We start from the raw sequence: 19,416 nt of genomic DNA on the forward strand, positions 1-19,416 counted from the left end.
AAAAACAAAAACTCCACACAGGAGGAAAAAAATGCATAATATTCTTGTCCTTCATCTTCATCTGGAAATGGCTGATGACTAGGTTTGTAAATCATTTCTGTAACCTCCTTTAGTGTGTAAAATAAAAGCAACAATTAGAATTGTAATGTTTAATTGTAAACTCAGTTGTGAGCATCAGGACATTACATCATCTTCACTATGCATCTATCAGGAATGATTCAGAGAAATAATGTCACTAATGTAAAGACTAACAACTGATTCCATCATAGTTCATCCTTCATGTTGTTTTCTTCTTGGCGGCCTTTATGCTCACACGTGCACGCAGCGGTGAGGTCTTCTGGCTGAGGCACCAGCTCCATGTCTGTGTGTCGTGTGGGTTGTCCTGTCTGTCGCTCTGAGTACATGTGCAGCACACTGTAGTAGTAACAGTATAGTCTGCTCGGCTGCAGCAGCTCTCTGGCCACAGCCTGACCTGCTCTGGCAATCTGTTGTGCTTCTGCGTCATTCTCTTTGGCCCATTTGATTTTCTCCAACAGGTCTGACAGGTTTCTCCTCACAGGAACATAGTGAACACCTGCCTTCAAGTGGCTGTAGAAATGTTCATAATACTGCGATTCCTGCTTCAGGACCAGACTGTTCCCGAGCATCAGGTAAGGAAAACGATATGCTGCCACTGTTCCATCCATGTTCACCTGATACTTGTACTAAAAGAGAGGAAAGAGTAAAACCTGGTTACTTCATAAAGCAACCCGCCTGCCTCAAGGTGAAATGCTGTAAACTGCAGTTTCAGGATGAAAAGTAATTGTTTAAACATTATTTCTACATTTTTCTCACCTTAAAGAACTCAAAGAATCCAACAAGTGGTGCTTTGCCTACATGTTTCTCCCTGTCTCTGAAGAAGAACCATCCTGTGATGCCTGCGTCCAGCAGCTCAGGGTTTTCCTTGGACAGGGAGACCAGCTGAAGACGTTCTTCTCTACTGTCCCGGCCGCGGAAGAATGCACGCTCTGTTTTGTTAGCCCACACAGGCCCTGGAAGACGGTTAGAAGATAATTACAAAAAAAAAGTCAGCAAGTCTGAGGACATGTGGTGCAAAGAGCTTTAAGTTATAAAACAGAACAGATATGTAAAGTAACACTGGTGTACTCAGCAGCCAATAGGTCATGTTAAGCCTGAGGTGAGGGTGGCTACGGCTCATGACTCATGACTCATCAGTTAATGTCAACAGTCAGTTTTTTTCCTCACACTAGTCTGATTATAAGACTGAGTGACCAGTTTTGTCACTCAGTTTGTGTCTAGATGACACAAACACAAAGGATGACGTGGAAAAATCAGAGATAGGTCCATCTGTAAATACCTTTGTATCTTTATACTAAGTAGCATATTCCCAGTCTAAACCAGTGTAAATCATCCTGAGTCACATGGAAGTATTTTGGCTTTGAAAAGACAGATGTTGTTCAAAAGATGACAATCTGCAAACTGTCAGAAATCGGTTGCCATTAAAGACAACTCGATAGCTTGTTTCACCATCTGAGAACTAACTGCAGCACGCAGTATGAAGAACATGACAGGTTTCAGCAGACAGCTGTCCACAACTGGACTAAACCAGCCAAGGTACCGGCACAAAAACACACTCAGCAAACATACAGCAAGCAGAATCGTTACGCAAAAATTATTTCAGTGTTTGTGTACTGTTGTTCTTGAATGCTTCAGTTTTAAGTAAATAAACAAGACCCGTTTAGTAAGCAACAATTAATATGATAGGATAAGGATAAGGATAATCACATTTATTGGCCAAGTATGTTACACACAAGGAATTTGTTTCTGGTACAGAACCGAGGCAGCCATCTGCGGCGCCAGAGCAGCGCTATTGAAAAGAGCAAGGTCATAGTTTACAACATAAGACTTGCAATGCAAAATACTGTCTGCTCATCATTATCAAGAAAATCTCACAAAATCTCCAGGTACCATTTTCTGTCAATACCGCACACTAGAGATGCACCAGTCGATCAGCTGAGATCAGACACGGCTGGTTTCAGTGTGTTCGGCCTGGACCAGTGACCGGCCGATCACTCAGAGATTTCCAATTCTGTGACAATCAGTTTTAGAGACATGACATATAGTGGCACAGACCAAAAGCATAGTGTGAGCAGCACATAACATCAAACGAGACCCCTGTCTATACTGCGTGCGTGTTCACTTGCACATCTGAAGCACCTGGTGTACAAAAAGCAAACAGAGGAGCCTAGAGAAACACCTGAGGTGCAGCATGTAGCATCTCGCGTGAACCTCAAGCGGGGCTCGCGCTCATGTCTATACAGGCTGTGTGTTCACTCACGCATTGGAAGGGCTTGATGTACAAACAGTCCACAGAGGAGCCTACAGAAACACCTTGGAGAAGGGGAAACTACACCCAAATCTCCGACAAATAGCACAGTGAGGGAATTACTGGCTATGAATGTGTATGTACAGAGTATCCAACCTGTGGTACAACACAACAACTATAAACTACACACACTTCAAACAGAACTATGTGCTCAGCAGTAACACACATTCTTCTGTTTACCTGTTGCACCTGTTTATATTTGAAGATGTACAAATGTTGCACCTCATTGTTAATTGGAGGTTTGAAAAAAAAAAGAGAAAGATAAAAATGTAAAACTTTAAAACAATGTTTTATTTTTGTTACAATTTAATTTTTCACTAAATAAAAGTGACAAAAAGTCTGTGTGTGCTGTCAATTACAGGTCTTAGAAAAAAAATCGGAAGGTCAGGCTTTGAAAAAAATCTGAAATCGTAATCAGTCAAGAAAATTGCAATCAGTGCATCTCTACCGCACACACCTAGTGACACAGTACCTGTATTTCCCTGGACAGACAGCAGGTCATTGGTGACTCCTCTCATGGTCTCCAGGGTGGAGTGTGTGACTTCGTAAGTGGGGAGAACAATGTCCTGTGTGTCTGTAGAGCCACACCACGACAAGATTGGAACAGCATCTGCCCGCCTTGTCTCTAATGGCCAGTCACCGACATTGATGTAGAACTCCACATCAGGAACCCTCACCTTCAATATTAAGATTCTACATGTAGTAAGTGGGCCACACTATGCACAAACAGTAGCATGAACCTTTACACCCCCCACCCCCCCCACCCCACACACACAAGCTCACCTTCCTTGTTAGAGAGAGCAGCATTTCATCAGAAAACATCTTGAAGTCGGTGTATTTCCCCAGAGTGTGGCGGTACAGCTGGTTGTTGATGATGGCATAGTGAATCAGACCTCCTCTGGCAGAGAATCTCTGAGGCACTTCCTGTCTGAGGCGCTCAAGGTCAACTGTGGGAATGGCTTTAAAATCTAAAATCTGAGGCTCTCCAGCAGGACACTGCATGATGCTCTGCCAGACAGAGCTGTTGGGCTCAGGACAGTCACAGTACTCATGATAGACTGGACCTGAGCAGTAAAAATAATTCTCACAGTTAGATGAGGACACTTTGCTTCTCACTACAGTCACAAGTCTTGTGGTATCTATCCTGCATTCTCAGTGAGAATGCTTTATGTTGGAAATAAAATATGTTTTGAGAAAGCTGCTGTTAAATTGTTGTACACATTTAAGGTTGACCACATACAGATATTTAGTTGTATATGAAACCAGTGATTTCTAACATTTCAGACAGTTTCTTGCACAGTTCAAAGCAGGTGATGTGCTTTATTGAAGAGAGAGGCTGAGATGTGATCTGAAGCACAATCGCAAACTGGCCCCGCCTTAAGACTGATGGTCAAATACCACAAGTCTTTTCATTTGCATAAGAATGACTGTAACAGGCCCAAAGAGGCTTCACCTGAGGTTTGTTCATATTTTCTTTTTTCAAAAGTCTTTTTGGGGGGAGCTGTTCTTGTATTGAGGGTCTGACAGAGGATGCTGTAAAGTTATTTTGAACTATATACCATGCCAAGAAAAATACATGTATGTGTACCCTTTGGAATTATGTGGCCATTAAATGATAATCTAAGTCAATATATCTGGAATCCAGACCAGACCAGAATAGAATCAAAATCAGAATCAGCTTTATTGGCCAGGTGTGTTGAACACGAGGAATCTGACTCTGGTACAGCGGCTTTCAATGTGTACTGTATGTACATATCCCCATGCAAGGCAACAGCAAGGGGCAAGTAAACAGTAAATCAACATAAGGCTGTGTGGTATAACAAAATAAACAGTATTAACAAGCAACAAACAATGCAAACAGTGCAAACAAGGCAAAGTAAACAGTATAAGGTCTGGATGAAATCTGGTCTGGTGCCACTGCCACCCTACACATAGTATGTGTGTTAAATTTCAAATGGTTTTGATAACTTTTGACAGAGACATCAATATTTTAAATTATGCCCCATGTTTTCAGCCAAAATCGAATCACTTGTACAGTTGGACCCCACCAATGTCTGTGACGGGTATACTGAAGATCCATCCAGATGTTTGTCCGTAATCCTGCTAACCAACATGTACGCACAACAAAAAACTTAACTTCCTCGGTGGAGGTAATAACTGGTCAAAGCGCCTTTGGCAGCATTAACCCCAAACACCTGCTTCCTGTAGCTGAGGCTCAGACCTGCACAATGGTCAGGAGGAATTCTGAACCATTCATCCTCACGGAGCTGCTTCAGGTCAGACATGTTCTCAGGATGTCTGGTGTGAGCAGCTGTCTGAGCTCATTCCACAGCATCTCTGTGGGGTTGAGGTCTGGGCTCTGACTGGGACACTGCAAAAGGAGGTCTTTCTTTGTTTGAACTCATTTCATAGAAGATCTACTTCCATGTTTAGGGTCATTGTCCTGCTGAGCTTCATCTAGTGGACAGACACCCTGACATTATCCTGGAGGATTCCTTGGTAAATTTGGGGATTCATTTTCCCTTCAATGATGCCATCTACAGTACTGAATCCAGGTCCAGAGGCAGCAAAGCAGCCCCATCATGACACTCCCTCTACTGTATGCCACTGTTTGGATGGTGTCGTTATGTTGGTATACAGTACTATTTTTACTCCATAGTGCTGCATGTTCTTTCTGAACAATGAAATCTTAGTTTCATTTGTACTGAGTATCCTGCGCTGCTCCTTTGGAGGCCTCTTAGCCAGGTGCCCACTTATGGAGTAGTCACAGTACTACTTACTGAAAATGTATCTGACCTCTTTGAGGTGACTTGTAATTCTTTCTAGGTTTATGGAAATCAACGGTTCTTGGTTGTAAGTCTTCTGAGGTCTTTTTGTAAGACAGGGTTCACATCAGCGAACTCAAAATATCGGAATGTTTTTTACAAGTCAAAGTAGCTCTAACACACACCTTTCATCTGGTTTCTCTGACTGGACTCCAGGTGTGCTACCCCCTGACTCCGGGTGTGCTACCCCCTGACTCCGGGTGTGCTACCCCCTGACTCCGGGTCGGCTGCCCCGTGTGCTACCCCCTGACTCCGGGTGTGCTACCCCCTGACTCCGGGTGTGCTGCCCCCTGACTCCAGGTGTGCTACCCCCTGACTCCAGGTGTGCTACCCCCTGACTCCATTGAGCTTTTATTGATGTCTATAGCCAAAGGCTTCACATACTTTATATCCTATATTTTGACAGTTTGAGTGGTGTATTCAACATGAATAAGAATGATACATTGATTAGTGTGTTATCATTTTAAAAAATACATTGGGCTTGTTCATTTTTGTGACTTAGATGAAGCTCTGACCAAATTTCTACATAAATGCAGGTTATTCCAAATGGTTTATTTACCTTTAACTTACCACTATAACAATAAAATGACCAGTTAATGCGCCTTGGTTTGTAATTTAATAATTACACAACACGAACCTTGGATAGTGTATGGTGACCTGGCAACAGGAGCATCTTGGTGGAGGACCTCCACCCTGAGACCCTTCGGGGCGGTGCTGTAGAGTCGGTACCTTAGCAGGAAGGAGGCGTCTCCTCTGTGGTGGAGGGACGTGGATACGGATGTGCTCCTTCTTGTCCAGTGAACTTATCTTCACTTTAAACGTGTCTTTACCTGATCGGCACATTGACACACATGACTTGCTGCATATAACGAAACGCAAAGTTTTTGAAGTTAATTTTCTGCAAAGTTAAAAAAAAAAGTATGATTTAAATGGGCAGTAAAACTGTTTTGTGGGCTAAACATGCACTGTAGCCTACACACTTACAGTATATGGTTATAGTATATTTTGACATTTGTCGATGGTGGCACGTAGAAAGTGCTGCTACATGTAGCTAGCTACGTCTGGTAACACCATTAAATGAACAGACCATAAACTAACACCTTAGCTAGCTACACTGCCCAGCAGCACCCGGGAACAAGCTGCATGTGTAGTCATTTACCTGGAGACAAAGTCAGGTTTTCTCCTTTTGAATCGACCGCCTGAATGAAGAAGTAGCGGACTGGTAAAACTGGGTTAGGGTTCAGCCCTGGACCCCAGATGAGACATCGCTCTGCGCTGATTCCTTCACATTCACAAACCGGGAACTTTATGATAATACATCCTGCTAAAATTATAAACCTACATAGTAAACTACTCTGAAAAGGCTTTACAAAGTCTGCGCTATCTTTACACACCATCTTCCTTCAAATGCCAAATGCTGCATGCCCAAATTTTCTAAGTATTGAGAGAAAAGTTTTGATAGAAATTCCTACGCCGACATGTTGGTGAAGAGAAACACGCCCATTATCCGATGATGCTTTCGAGGGGTGTCGGAAATCTAATTTGTGAACCCTGAACTCCCCACCGATGGCCTACAGTGAACAGTGGGGGACCAAACTATGATGGCCTTAGCTTTTGGCAGCGAAAAATAAAGCTCGGCAACACCATAACTGAAACAAGCAAACATTGGCATTGAAGAATGTATATCCAAAAAAAAAAAATTGGCATTAAAAAGTATTAATAGCACACTGGAAAAATTATTATCTTATATTTAGTTAATATAAGTCTTTTTCAATGACAACTTTTTTAAGTGACAATCTTCTGATTTTTTTTTTCTTCAGACATTCTTCTGATTTTTTTTGTCGGTGTCAGTGTTTTTCAATGCCAAAGGTTTTCCTTATAGTTTCACTTCTCTCTCACTCTTCTAGTATGGGGGGGAGGGCTTCAAGGGGCGAGACTGAGAGGAGTGTGCTTTGTCTGCCAAGCATGGCTTCCCCTGCATTCAGCTCAGGCTCTCACACTGCTTCCTACACTGTTTACTGGTGTCTTTACTCACAGAACTAAGCTATGTTAAAGCTCACTTTTAATTAACATTATGCTGGTGTGGCAGGGGTCTGCTGAAGCAAGTGCTCATGTTAGCTACAGGTAGGCTATAGCTAATATCATGTACATTTATAGTCCTGGTCTATTATTGTAGTGTATTGCTGTGATTTCTTAAGATTTTAAAAGATTCTAGATAAAGTAACTTTTAATCATTTAAAAACATGAGAGACTTAGCAATATGTAGCCTTCTCTTTTTAGATCATTTTAGATTTTATATTTGTGTTATCAATACCTTTTAGAATAATCAGAACATTTGGAAGAAATAAAATCAAAGAAAAACAAACTTTGGAACTAGAACACATTCATGATTTGACTTATGCTAAGCTATAATATATCAAAATCATTGCTCTTTGCATCTTTATTAGATTTTTTCCCATTGATTATTTCATTTTGGACTGAAAATACAGTTTAAATTGTCTGTTTTCTTTTTATAAACAGAGTTGTTAGGAATTTTCATAGTTACTTATTAATTTTGATGTCAGTTACATGCCCATTTTATAGTACAGGTTGTCACTGAAAATGTTAACTACCAAAGCAGTGTCATCAGCACCAGTAAAACAGCGTGCACTTGTTTGTCATTTTGGATAGTATTAGACCTTCAGCAGTGCTCCTACAGTGATTTATGGATTTGTGACAGAATGATTACAGTGAACAAAGCCATTAAAATACTAGTATGAAAAGATGTTTTCTGTTTTGTGTCCCAGCTTCTCCAGATTTGGCAGACAGGCATTCTGGATCATTGGAGGAGGACCACACAGGACAACAAGAACATCAGAGGATGGAGCAGGGATGTGGTCCTTGATCATGTCATAGGTCACAAATCCTGAACTGTAGCTCCAATCTGAGGGACATGACAACAAAGACAGAACATTCAATCAGAGAAACAGGTTTTCAGTAGCTCAAGTGTCTGTTTCTACTTGTTTATCCTGTTTTATAGCTGTGAACTTTCAGAACTGAATCTAATCCTGTTCCCAACAGTTCACTTTTTGACACAGATGTTCAGTATATTTGCAACCAAGAATTTAAAAATGAATACAAAGTAAAACTGCAATGCCTTTGGCTTCTTCATCAGAGAAGCCTTTCTTTGATTCCACCTTTCAGTTCCTCTATACACGTCTTCTTTCTGTTTGTCCTGGTGTCAATGAAGTCATTAATAATAGTCATCTTTTCCTCCAGGGCAACCAAGTAATGGCCCTGCTATCAAAGAGCAAGTACACCTCTTCAAATAAATAATGCTCAAGGGCTGATGTTTTAGTTTTGTGTGGAACTAATGAAGATGCACAGGATGGGATACATGCTATTCAAGACCTTCCCAACAGAGATTATATAACAACATTATACTCATTCATTTCTGCTGGCTTTCAGGATTAGGCAAACAAAGACATGAGCATCTTACTGAGCTTCTTGCAACACTTTGCTGCAGCTATCTACCTCCTCAGCCTGCAGGCATTTTCCTCCAGCTGAGGAGGTTTTCTTTGGTTCTTCACTCTTATTCATTAAAACCAAAGGTTTGGGCTTTAAGATTCAGCTTTATATAGCCTGGCACTGCACTAATACTCAATATCCTGGATGGTAACATGACAAAACTATCCATGAGAAATGTTTTCACCAGATCCCACAATATGAGAAGTTTCATTGTTTTTTAAATTTGAAATGACTTTAACATGTTTTAAAAAAAAAACCCTTTTGGATGCAAATACAAAGCTAGAAACAAATTTTGAGGATTTTTAATATAATATTTTGTAATCTAGCAAATGAAGTGATCCACTTGGTGTAATTAATCTTACTCTTACACCCCTTATACCCCAAAAATCAATTTCACAATTAATTTTGTCTTGTAACAAGTGATTATATTATGCTGTCCATATGGCAACAGTAGTTCACTTTCTTGATGCTACTGCAGCTACAGTAGCTTGAGCCAATCCTGTAAACAGCTGAACATCAGGCCTTAAAACCAAAGGGATTGACTAAGATGCTCAGAAGATAACTGCCTTTGATCAACTGCTAGTCTAAAATAGTGATAACTGCAGCTTTAAACTTAAGTTGTTCTAACAATATGGAAGCCTCTGTCCCACGTTAATGTGTTCTGGTGCTGGTGCTTTTTAAAATTAGGACCACATGCAGTACAACCTGGTGCTTCTTTTAATGTCTTTTCATTATAAGATCGTTTATGTTGAAAGAACCACACCTGTTCTGTATCGGGGCAACTTATGGAAACTCACCAAGTAACCTGTTGTTAGGTCTATAAGCAAAGAAATTCTGCCCTACCCTGTGGTGGTTTGTCCAGTGTAAACCAGAGCTTCACTTTGTCAGGATGGTTCTTCTTCACCTCCTCCAGCTCCTCCCTCAGGAGGATGTCCTTCTCCGTCTGACAGAGAGCAGATGAAAGAGCTGTTATTACCCTCAAGGAGTTTCCATTTATGTACACTAATACTCTTTAACAATAAGACACGAGGAAAGATTTCCCAAAGCAATATACGGTACTATACAGAGTTCACCTGGTTGGCAAAAATGAGAGAGCACTTTGTGTTGTCAGTGGGGTCGGCTGCGATCCTGTGAATTAACTGCAGCATAGGAGTGATACCTGTGACAGAAACATATAAAGAATAGTCTCACAGGATGGTTTATATCAAGGTAAGGGGGAGACAAGGGAGTCAATAAAATGATAGTGTCAGTAGTTGGACTGTGAACAAAATATCATCAAATGGCCCTGAAAGCCAGCCTCCTGGACCACCCTGAGTGTGACTTAGGTGTTATAAGACAGGAAAACTATAATGGCAAACTTTTAGAACTGTTCCCCAATCTTTACTTATATACCAATCCTTTAATCTAGAACACAATAATCCAGTTACAGAACAAGTGTGATAAAGGATAATCATAGTACACATTCCTTTTCCTATGAATAAAGTACAAGCATTGTCACATATTAGAGTAATTCATAAAGTTTAAATGTAAATGAACCTGTTCCACCAGCAATCATTCCAACACGCTTAAACTTCCGAACCTTGGGCTCTGATTTCTTGTCAGGTCGGATGGAGAACTGACCTGAGTAGAAGAGAGGGAGTCTTAGTATAATTATACTGGACCACAGTGACATCTGCTGGTGACAGAAGATAACAATGGTGGAAGTGGAAATGTACCGAATGTATACATTACAGTATATATTGTGTACAAATGATAGGAATGCCTTTACTATTCTTTAATGCACACACCATACCATTTCCCTTATACACCAGCAGCCCATTGGGTCCTCGAAAATCAACAGTGTCTCCAATAGCCATGTTGTCCAGGTATTGAGACATCTTCCCTCCCTCTGGAAATGTGGGATGGCAGTTCTTATAGTACACCTGGATAAGTTACACAACAGCTTTAGTTACTTATTAGATCTATTAGGGTGGGTTCTACAAAGCACTAAAATGACAAGAAGGTTTGCACTTAATCTCTCGGCCAAACTATGGTGGCTTGTTTGTGCCCTCTCAGTAACGTTGATTACCTATGTTTTTTGACTGTTTAATATTGGTTGATTGTTTGATTATTGCTTTAGTCTGTAGATGTGTTTTTACTGTGCAGCACTTTGGGCCCGTTCTGAGTTGTAAAGTGCTATATAAATGATGCTTTATTATTATTACCTTTACCACAAGGTCGACATATCCCTGATCCTCATCACTGGAGACTGGAGTGTAGGCTCTGATCACCAGAACGCCGTTCACCTTGGCTGTCAGGTACACGTGTTGACCTGGTGCAGAGCACAGAGCGGAGTACAAGCAGCGATCAGCAGTGTTGGGGAAGCTACTCTGAACACATACTGTAGCTTTGCAAGCTGAACTACAGCAAGACAACCCTAGGGACAAATTTAGCTTGCTGAAGTAAAGCTACTGAGGAAAAGAAGCTCAAGCTACTTTGTAAAAACAATTTTGGGCCATAAAAGAAAAGGAAGAAATTGACAAGTGTACATGACACAAAATTATAACAGTATATAATACAAAAAAGTCACAGGCCAACAAAAAAAAGCTAATGAGTTGAGTTTATTACCGAGACTTAAAACTCTCCTAAAAACAGCCCCATCCGGATCTTTCACAAGGACAAAATTGCAAGGGATGTTATGTTTTTCTTGCAAACACATCAGGATTTTGTGTTATCTGATGTCAGCAAAGCTGTAAAAACGGGTCCCAGAGAGAACCAGGAAAAGGCCCAGGAAACACAGGTCACCGAAGCAGCACTGACCTTTGATGACCTGCTGTCAGAAATGACCTTACAGGGGGAGCTGCAGGACACCATCAGACACATTGTCTCTTTACAATTAGACGTCCCACAAGAACAAGAAGTACTACAATGGCCACTATTCAAGGAAGAAGAGTCCAAAGAGACAACAAATAGGCTATGAAAAGATGGAGACGTGTTACTCTCAAAGGAAAGCACACCAGTGACAGGAACAGTCCCAGAGCAGGAAGAAGAGTATATGGATGAGTTAATAATAAACTTGTATTCTCCCATTACACCGGTACTGATGGCAAATAGAACGGCAGACTTGGAGGATGAAGAAGGAATGGAAATGATGGAGAGACAGATGAAGTGATGTGGAATATGTGGTAGTGGACGAGTGGAACACAAAACCGGATTTCGAGGTGTCACAGGGAAACAGCAAGAGGAGCTGGAAGAGAGAGAAGAATCATTAGAGCTAAAGCTGAAATGCATAGAGTAGAAAGTTAAGATATTTAATAAGTAAGGATAATCAAAAAATGATATATACTGGGGACAGATTCAGAAGATTTCCTGATACTCTTATCTTCCCTGTTTGAAGAAAGAAGAGTGGAACAGAAGAGGATCGATGTTGCTTTTTTAAACAGCTTTTTGTGTTTCTCAGAAGAAAGAAGATTTGGACCAAAAGAAGGTTGTTGTTTTTACACATTTTCATATTTTTTTAGGTTTTCCTGAGTTACAGGAACATTGTTTTCAGATTCTTTCCTATTTTTCTCTTTGAGAGTTTTGAGGATTGAACCAGAAGAGAATGAGGTTTTTCTGATGAGTTTAGATTTTTTATTTTTTAAATCCTGGCCTAAAGGAAAAAGAGGAACAATAGATAGTGTCTGGCCCAAGGACACTCTGACATGTGGACTGCAGGCACCAAGATTCAAACCTCCGACCATCCAGTTGGGAGACTGCTCTACCCGCTGAACCACAGTCTCTGTGTAGTTTCAGTTAACTACACAAAAATAGCAAAAACATAACTGAATCATAATGCAAATATGAATGTACAGTAGCACACTACCAGTAAGCTGTTGCAAAGTGTAGCTGAACTGCAAGTTACATTCACATTACATATATACATACTGTATATTACATTACATGCAGTTCACTACCCCCTAACACTGGGGATCAGTGGGAACTAGTGGTGGATCTGTGCAAACAGAAGAATGGGGAAAAGCACAGGAAGCATGAGGACTGTGCTGTGTTTTCTTAAGAAATTCTCTCATCTTCACTATGTTCTTTCGAGTGCTGATGCTATGTTTCACTGAAATTTGTCTTTTTTTTAAAAGACATACAGTATTTTCCCTAAATGTCACTGATCTTTTGTGTTGCAGTTTACTGACTGCAATAGAATCACACACTCAGGTAGGTTAGTGGTTAAGGCACAGCGTGCTCGCCGCTGCGGCCCAGGTTCGAATCAGGGTTACATCAGGAAGAGCATCTGGCGTAAAACACGTGTCAGATGTCAACATGTGAGTTGTCAGTGTGGCGACCCCTAAACGGGAAAAGCCGAAAGTGACATTCTAATGGAATCACACACTCAGAAGAAGTACGGACACAGATAAAATCTCTTCTTGTGTTCTCAATTATTGCTACATTTAATGATGCTATGAATCAGAAGAAGAAGAAAAAGAAGGCGTTTCAGTACCTACTGGTAGTCCAAGGATATGAGCCCTAGATGGAAGGCCAAACCGAAATTTCTTTGTGTCATGACTGATTTCCTGTACACAGACACACAGAGGCACATGCAAGCATGCATGTGCGCACACACACATGGACAAACAAAGACATAGTATGTACAGTATCATGCTTGCAAGTCTGGACTTAGACTTAACTTATGCTAATAGTTAGAAAAGGGTTATTTATACATTTTCTCATCATAAAGAGTGGTTATAGACACTATGTTTGTTTGAAAACACTTCCAATGAAAATATTGACAATGCGTTCTGTCAACTTTTTGGATTAATGATAGAGCTTTTTCTGTAAGAAAGGTTATAATACATTCAAAATGTCCAAATATGGGCTTCAGAACAATTACATGTTACAGCATTCATCAGTAATTTTTCTTTATTTACTTTGTACATCCAAATAAATATAATGATGTGTCTCTTTCAGAGTTCTCCACTGTCAGATTGTGAGACTCATGATAGAGACAAAAGGGATCAACATTACTGTAGCAGCACCAGAGATTTTCTTCTTTTATTTTACATTTCTACCTTGTCAAAACCTGATATCTACTGTACAACACATCTTGACTGCCAACAGTTCAGTCAGACATTCAGGTGTGTTATGCTAATAGTGGCTGAGTAGCCTTAAGCAGACATTGGGAGCAGGCTACAGAGTAAACTCACTTCGTTCACACTATGAGATGTCATTTCTTCATACCTTAACAATACCGACACAAGTGATATAACTTGAGGCAGTTTATGCTGCTCCCTCTGGAGCCACAAAACGCTTTATAAATGTGACTTTGTGTATGAGTTTGTATGCAACCTACCTGTTTGTGTATCAGGGGAAGTGGATATTTGACCATAGGGTCCTGCAGGGTGACAGGTAGCTTCTTCTTTTTCTTCTCTCCTGCAGAGCCTCGCAGGAGGAAGTACAACACCGTCACTACCAGCAGTAAAACAGCAGCCACCACTGGGAACATCTGCAAGACAAACATCACAAACAGTGTAGACACTTACAGTCAAGGTCCTACAATATACAATATTATTTAAGTGTCAACTGATTCTAAACTGTATCACCTCTCCACATTTGCATTATTTCTAAATTCACAAGCAGATTATTTCCTCTTATGAAAAACCAATAACAAATACTTTAGAAAACATATATTGAAAACAAAGGCTCCAAAGTAGAAACTCACTGCAACAAAACTGAAAACACCTGTGATAACTGACACACAAGTCAGACAAGCTGTGATAACTGAAACAAACCTGAGTGCATCTGTGTCTCCAGTTACCATAATTGCATGAATACGGTTATAAAATGATCTTTGAACATAAGAGCTTTCTCAGTTTTGGACCTATGGGCTGTGTCTATCTACTGCACATCTGCACCATGGCTCCAAATATAAAAGAACTGACAGAGGACTGAAAAACTGATTGTGGCACTTCACAAAGATCAGTGATGGAATAAATGTTAGATGAAACAGTTGCAGCAGGAGTCAGGAGGTCTAGAAATTGACACAATATCACGAATCAGAGCTGCACATTCTTTAGTCTTATGAGATCAAGGTAACGTTGTTTGGCTCAGATGGGGTCCAACATGTTTGGGGTGAACCTCGCCAGGATGACCACAGGCCAGAGGTGCGAGTATGCTGATCTGGGGCTGCATGAATGCAAAAGGTACTGGGGAGATGACATTTATAGATGGCACCATGAATCCCTGTGGATTTATCAAAAGACTGGCAGACAAAATCCAGTCTCCAGAAGCTTGGCAGAAACTATGACCAGGCCAAGTGTATTGCCAGACTTGAATCCACCTCAGGGGTTTTTTTAAAGAGAAAGGTAGAGCAGCACAACCCCTCCAGCACAGAGCAGCTGAAACAAATGGTCTCTGAACAATGGTAGAACCTCCCTCCAGACATTTGTACAACAATAGTATCCTCCATGCTGAGGAGGGCTGAGTCTGTCATTAAAAATAAAAGTGCACATTCCAAGTGTTGAAAAAATAAAATAAGTTTAATCTCAGTAACAAAAGCGATACTGGCTTGTGTTGCACTGAGTTCCTGCTGTGGTGCCTGTATTTCATCTGTAGTAATTTGAAACTGATGGTCTTTAATTTTACATAAGAACAAATACACATTTCAAATCTGAAGCAATTCAGTTACTGTAAGGTGAACAACTTTAAATAATTTGAGATTTAAGTGATATTGTATTATTATATTAATATTTATTATATGGAAACACGTTTCCTAACTGTACATATGACAAACACTTTGACCTATTGCACAGGAGTGCACTCACTGCTGTTTTATACACTATAGTTTACAACAAAAACAAATGGTGCGTAAAAACTGTGTATTTAATTTTGTCATTTTAACATAGGGTACGCTATAAGTGACTTACACTACAGCACATTACAGTTAAATAACATAGCAGAGTAGATATATTCCCTGGGTCTGCACAAGACTGTACACACAAAGCTGAATAGGGTGGTGCTATTAAAAAGGAAAATAAAGTGAAAGTTGATTCTCACCAAGCTCTGTTCCATAGTTTTCATATGAAATAAAGTGTGTCAGACCTTCCTACTCAGCCACTGACACAGCCTGAGAGACCAGAGTCCAAGGCAATGAGAGCTTATCTCTCTCTCCCTTTGTCCTTCACACACACACACACACAGTACAGAGCATCCAAAGGGGCGTGACTTCCCGCTGAGGGAGAGGTGGCACAAGGTGCAAAGCACCAATAGGAAGACAGATCTTATCATGACGCTGCATAGTACAGAGGTGGTGAACAGGCAGTGAGAAGCAAAGTTTAAAAATCACACCACAGGGAGAGGGGAGGAGGGTCAGACTGCACAAGTTTATTCATTACAGAGAGAAAAAAAGTTGCTGTATTTTCAGAGATGTTGAAACAGAAAAAAATTCTGTCCTGAAGTAAACCAACAACCTTCAACAGTCTGGAGAAAAGAAGAGGACTGTGAGTTCTTGCTAACTGGCTTACACATGTGTGAGTGACTGGGCCTGTAGAATCACCACAAAATAATCCTAGAAACTTTATCTATAATGATCTAGAACAAAAAGAGTACTAAGTGCTTTACAAAAATCACATGCTGTTTTACGAGGAGCAGTAGTGGAGGAAGTATTTAGATTACTGTATTTAAGTAAAAATAGCAATACTATGGTGTAAAAAAAACTATATGACAAATAAAACCACTGCATTGAAAACTTAAGCAAAACTACCTAAGTATTTTTTTAGCAAAATGCTCTTAAAGTATCAAAAGTCAAAGTAAACAGTACAGTTTTACTATTGTGTATGATCTGATTATGCTTAATTAATGCATTCATGTACATAGAGTACTGTAATATTGTAGCTTACACTCGCATTCATGTACATGGAGTACTGTAATATTGTAGCTTACACTCTTTTGGGTAGTAAGAGTAACAGCACATTATCTTTTTAAAGATAATTATGTATACAGTTTCAGTTTGTAAAATAACTAATGACTTGTGCTGTCAAGTAAATCTGGAGCCAGGCTAACAGTGATGATGATTATTCACAGATGTTTAGCAGGTTTAAACAAAAACACCCTTATAATTTTTGGAGGTGACAGAAATGTTTACAGGCTGTCATAGCGATCCATACACTAGTTGCTTGACACAGTACATCCATCCATCCATCCATCCATCCATCCATTTTCCTCTGCTTATCCGGGACCGGGTCGCGGGGGCAGCAGTCTAAGCAAAGATGTCCAGACTTCCCTCTCTCCAGACACTTCCTCCAGCTCCTCCGGGGGAATGACGAGGCGTTCCCAGGCCAGCTGAGAGACATAGTTCCTCCATCGTGTCCTGGGTCTTCCCCGGGGCCTCCTCCCGGTGGGACATGCCCGGAACACCTTCCTAGGAAGGCGCCCAGGAGGCATCCGAAACAGATGCCCGAGCCACCTCAGCTGGCTCCTCTCGATGTGGAGGAGCAGCGGTTCTACTCTGAGCTCCTCCTGGGTGACCGAGCTCCTCACCCTATCTCTAAGGGTGCGCCCAGATACAGTACATTTCAGTGAAAACCACAAATGTCAACCTCATGCTGGTGCTACAGGAAAAGTCACATGATCACTAAATTCATCTCCTGGGGCTCTGAATGTCTGTACAAACATTTTCTGGCAATCCATCCAAAAATTGTTGTGACATTAACATCTGACTCAGTAGTGTAGCAGACTGAATGATGGACCAACATTGCCCTCCCCAGAGCTGCTAGCAGGGCTCAGAATAGGATGGAAAAAAATAATAGTAGGCTGATTTCTGGTATATTTATTGTCACAATAACCAAAAATGTGGCAACAATAATAACTTGGTTACATAGTCCACACCTCACCAAACTCAAGTCAGTCAGCCCAAGTCAGTGTAACACCGTAGCACATGTTATGCAATTAACTGTGAATAAAAAGTGGGAAAACTAAAAAGAACAAATAAAAGTTTGACACATGCAGAAGCCATGAAAGCCTGACCATACCTGCTGAAAAACAGAAACAACAGACTTGTCTTAAACATCAGAATCACTGTGATTGTAATGATAATCATATTTAGTTTTATCATAATGTAAAGGCTGTAACATGTGTTGGATTGAAAAATCTGTGTTGCATACTGGGATAAAATCCTGCTCAGCCTTTATAGAAAAGGAGCCAAAGTCAGCAAGACCTCAGCTTTCTAAACTACCACATCTTAAACACTTCAGTGATCACTCATCCTCATCTGAGATTAAATCTGCAATACCATCATCATCTAGAGGCCTCCTCCTTGTGGCAGGTCACCACCCAGAGGATTCTCCACTATTGTCCTCGTCATCTGTCTCCATGGCCATATGCATTTCAGGATCGTCTTGTGATGTCTTGTGGTCCACTTCACCTTGGTAAGACACAGCTAAGCTGCTGGAATGCTGCACATCTGGGTCTGCTACATCCAAGTGCACAAAAACACAGAGAATTCTATTTAAAAAATTGTACAAAGAGCCAGCAATTAAGTTAAGACTGGACTTGTACATGTGCATTATCATAAATAATACTTCTAATAACAAACGGCAAGGCATTTTTTACAGTCTAAGCCAAATGGGTCATTAATGGCCTGTTTTCCTCTGGCCATCCTGAGTATTGCACTCACAAACAGCATTCATTTTATAAATGTGTCTTATGTGCCTGCTAAAGTGTTAGAACAAACCCACTTGGCTTTCAGTGTATTACTGTGGTTGTGAAGTACACTCACTGACATAAGCATCCCCTAGTCTCTAACCCTAACCCTAACCATCAGTTGTGTGCCAAATCCCAACCCTAACTTAAACCTAATTCTAACCTGAAGCCTAAAACCAAGTCTGAACCCTCAAATAGATCTTTGAAGGACAGATTAAAATGTCCTCAAAATTATGGGATCCAAAAACATATGTCCACAGAGTATAATTAAAAGATGTAAACATACACACATGTATATTAATCAGTATTTCATCATAGCAATTAAGCTCATTTTGTGATACTAACTGGCTCACTGCAACTCATTTCTTACATTTATTACAAAACAGGAGAGAAAGATATTTTCTTCTGTCAGAACAAAACAACCAACAAGTTCATCAGTACCACACTCCTCTTCTGCAGCTACTTCCAAAGTGTCCCTGAGCAAGGCACTGATCCCCAGCTGCTGTAGTGGAGCTGTAAGTGCTTAGCAGCAGATGGCTGTAGTCACACTACACTCACCTCCCAGGGTGAACATGTAGTCTGTACAAATGAGATGCAAGGTGATGCTTTTTACTCTAACTGTCCTGCAGAAATCCAACAGGTCTATTTTACGCTGTTGCAGAGTTTTTGACTTGCAAAAGTATCAAAAACACAGCTGAAATGATCAACATTAACAGTGGATGAGCTCCATTTAGGTTTGCCTGTTTCAAGGTCTTGGTAATACAGATGCTGGCTCACTGTCTAGGACATTTAATTAAACAGACATCATCAGAGGGAGCGGCACAGCAGTGAGATGGCTAGCACTGTTGCCACACAGCAAGAAAGTTCCGGGTCTGCACCCCGGCCAATCCGATGCCTTTCTACATGGAGTTTGTATGTTCTCCCTGTGCCTACGTGGGTTCTCTCCAGGTACTCAGACTTCCTCCTACAGTCCAAAGACATGTAGCTTAGGTTGATTGGTGACTCTAAACTGCCCACATGAGTGTGTGTGTG

The 19,416-nt window shown here is 40.7% G+C and overlaps 3 protein-coding genes across 10 annotated transcripts in view; all 3 read right to left on the reverse strand.

Moving 5' to 3' along the window:
• Positions 1-134: 134 nt before the first annotated feature.
• On the reverse strand, positions 135-6,780 carry poglut3 (protein O-glucosyltransferase 3). Its single transcript, XM_020604262.1, is given in 7 exon segments — positions 135-704; positions 835-1,031; positions 2,859-3,063; positions 3,170-3,450; positions 5,849-5,967; positions 5,969-6,041; positions 6,371-6,780. Coding segments are annotated over 7 exon segments (1,554 nt in total). The 5' UTR covers positions 6,609-6,780; the 3' UTR covers positions 135-263.
• An 862-nt stretch (positions 6,781-7,642) lies between these two features.
• Positions 7,643-18,038, reverse strand: cyb5r2 (cytochrome b5 reductase 2). 2 transcript variants are annotated; one of them, XM_020604460.1, is made up of 9 exons: positions 17,975-18,038; positions 14,039-14,191; positions 13,190-13,262; positions 10,923-11,029; positions 10,511-10,640; positions 10,255-10,338; positions 9,792-9,877; positions 9,562-9,661; positions 7,643-8,134 (listed from the first exon to the last, which is right to left on the reverse strand). In XM_020604460.1, exons 1-9 carry the CDS (start codon positions 17,981-17,983, stop codon positions 7,962-7,964), a joined length of 915 nt encoding a protein of 304 aa, XP_020460116.1. In that variant the 5' UTR covers positions 17,984-18,038; the 3' UTR covers positions 7,643-7,961. The 2 variants fall into 2 exon arrangements, with proteins under 2 accessions (XP_020460116.1, XP_020460115.1); XM_020604459.1 differs by lacking the exon at positions 17,975-18,038 and adding an exon at positions 15,742-15,823.
• The window catches only part of LOC109962594 (ovochymase-2), a 17,840-nt gene continuing 15,707 nt past the window's right edge, over positions 17,284-19,416 (reverse strand). For 2 of the 7 annotated variants that reach the window (XM_020604457.1, XM_020604454.1), the window contains exon 17: positions 17,284-18,151. In XM_020604457.1, the coding sequence (XP_020460113.1) occupies positions 18,009-18,151 (143 nt within the window). In that variant the 3' untranslated portion in view covers positions 17,284-18,008. Of the gene's footprint in view, positions 18,155-19,416 lie in introns of all 7 variants that reach the window. The other 5 variants (XM_020604456.1, XM_020604453.1, XR_002275287.1 and 2 more) reach the window with 3 other exon arrangements.

Source organism: Monopterus albus, unplaced genomic scaffold (assembly GCF_001952655.1).
Source record: "Monopterus albus unplaced genomic scaffold, M_albus_1.0 scaffold65.1, whole genome shotgun sequence".
In the NCBI taxonomy this organism is placed as follows: domain Eukaryota; kingdom Metazoa; phylum Chordata; class Actinopteri; order Synbranchiformes; family Synbranchidae; genus Monopterus; species Monopterus albus.

Excerpts from the sequence above, each read along its gene's own strand:
- cyb5r2 (XM_020604459.1), bottom strand. The coding sequence starts at position 15,765 with ATGAAAACTATGGAACAGAGCTTG. Across the intron at positions 14,192-15,741 it reads AAACTATGGAACAGAGCTTG|ATGTTCCCAGTGGTGGCTGC; the intron begins GTGAGAATCAAC and ends TTTGTCTTGCAG. Across the intron at positions 8,135-9,561 it reads ACTGGACAAACCACCACAGG|ATTGGAGCTACAGTTCAGGA; the intron begins GTAGGGCAGAAT and ends CATGTCCCTCAG.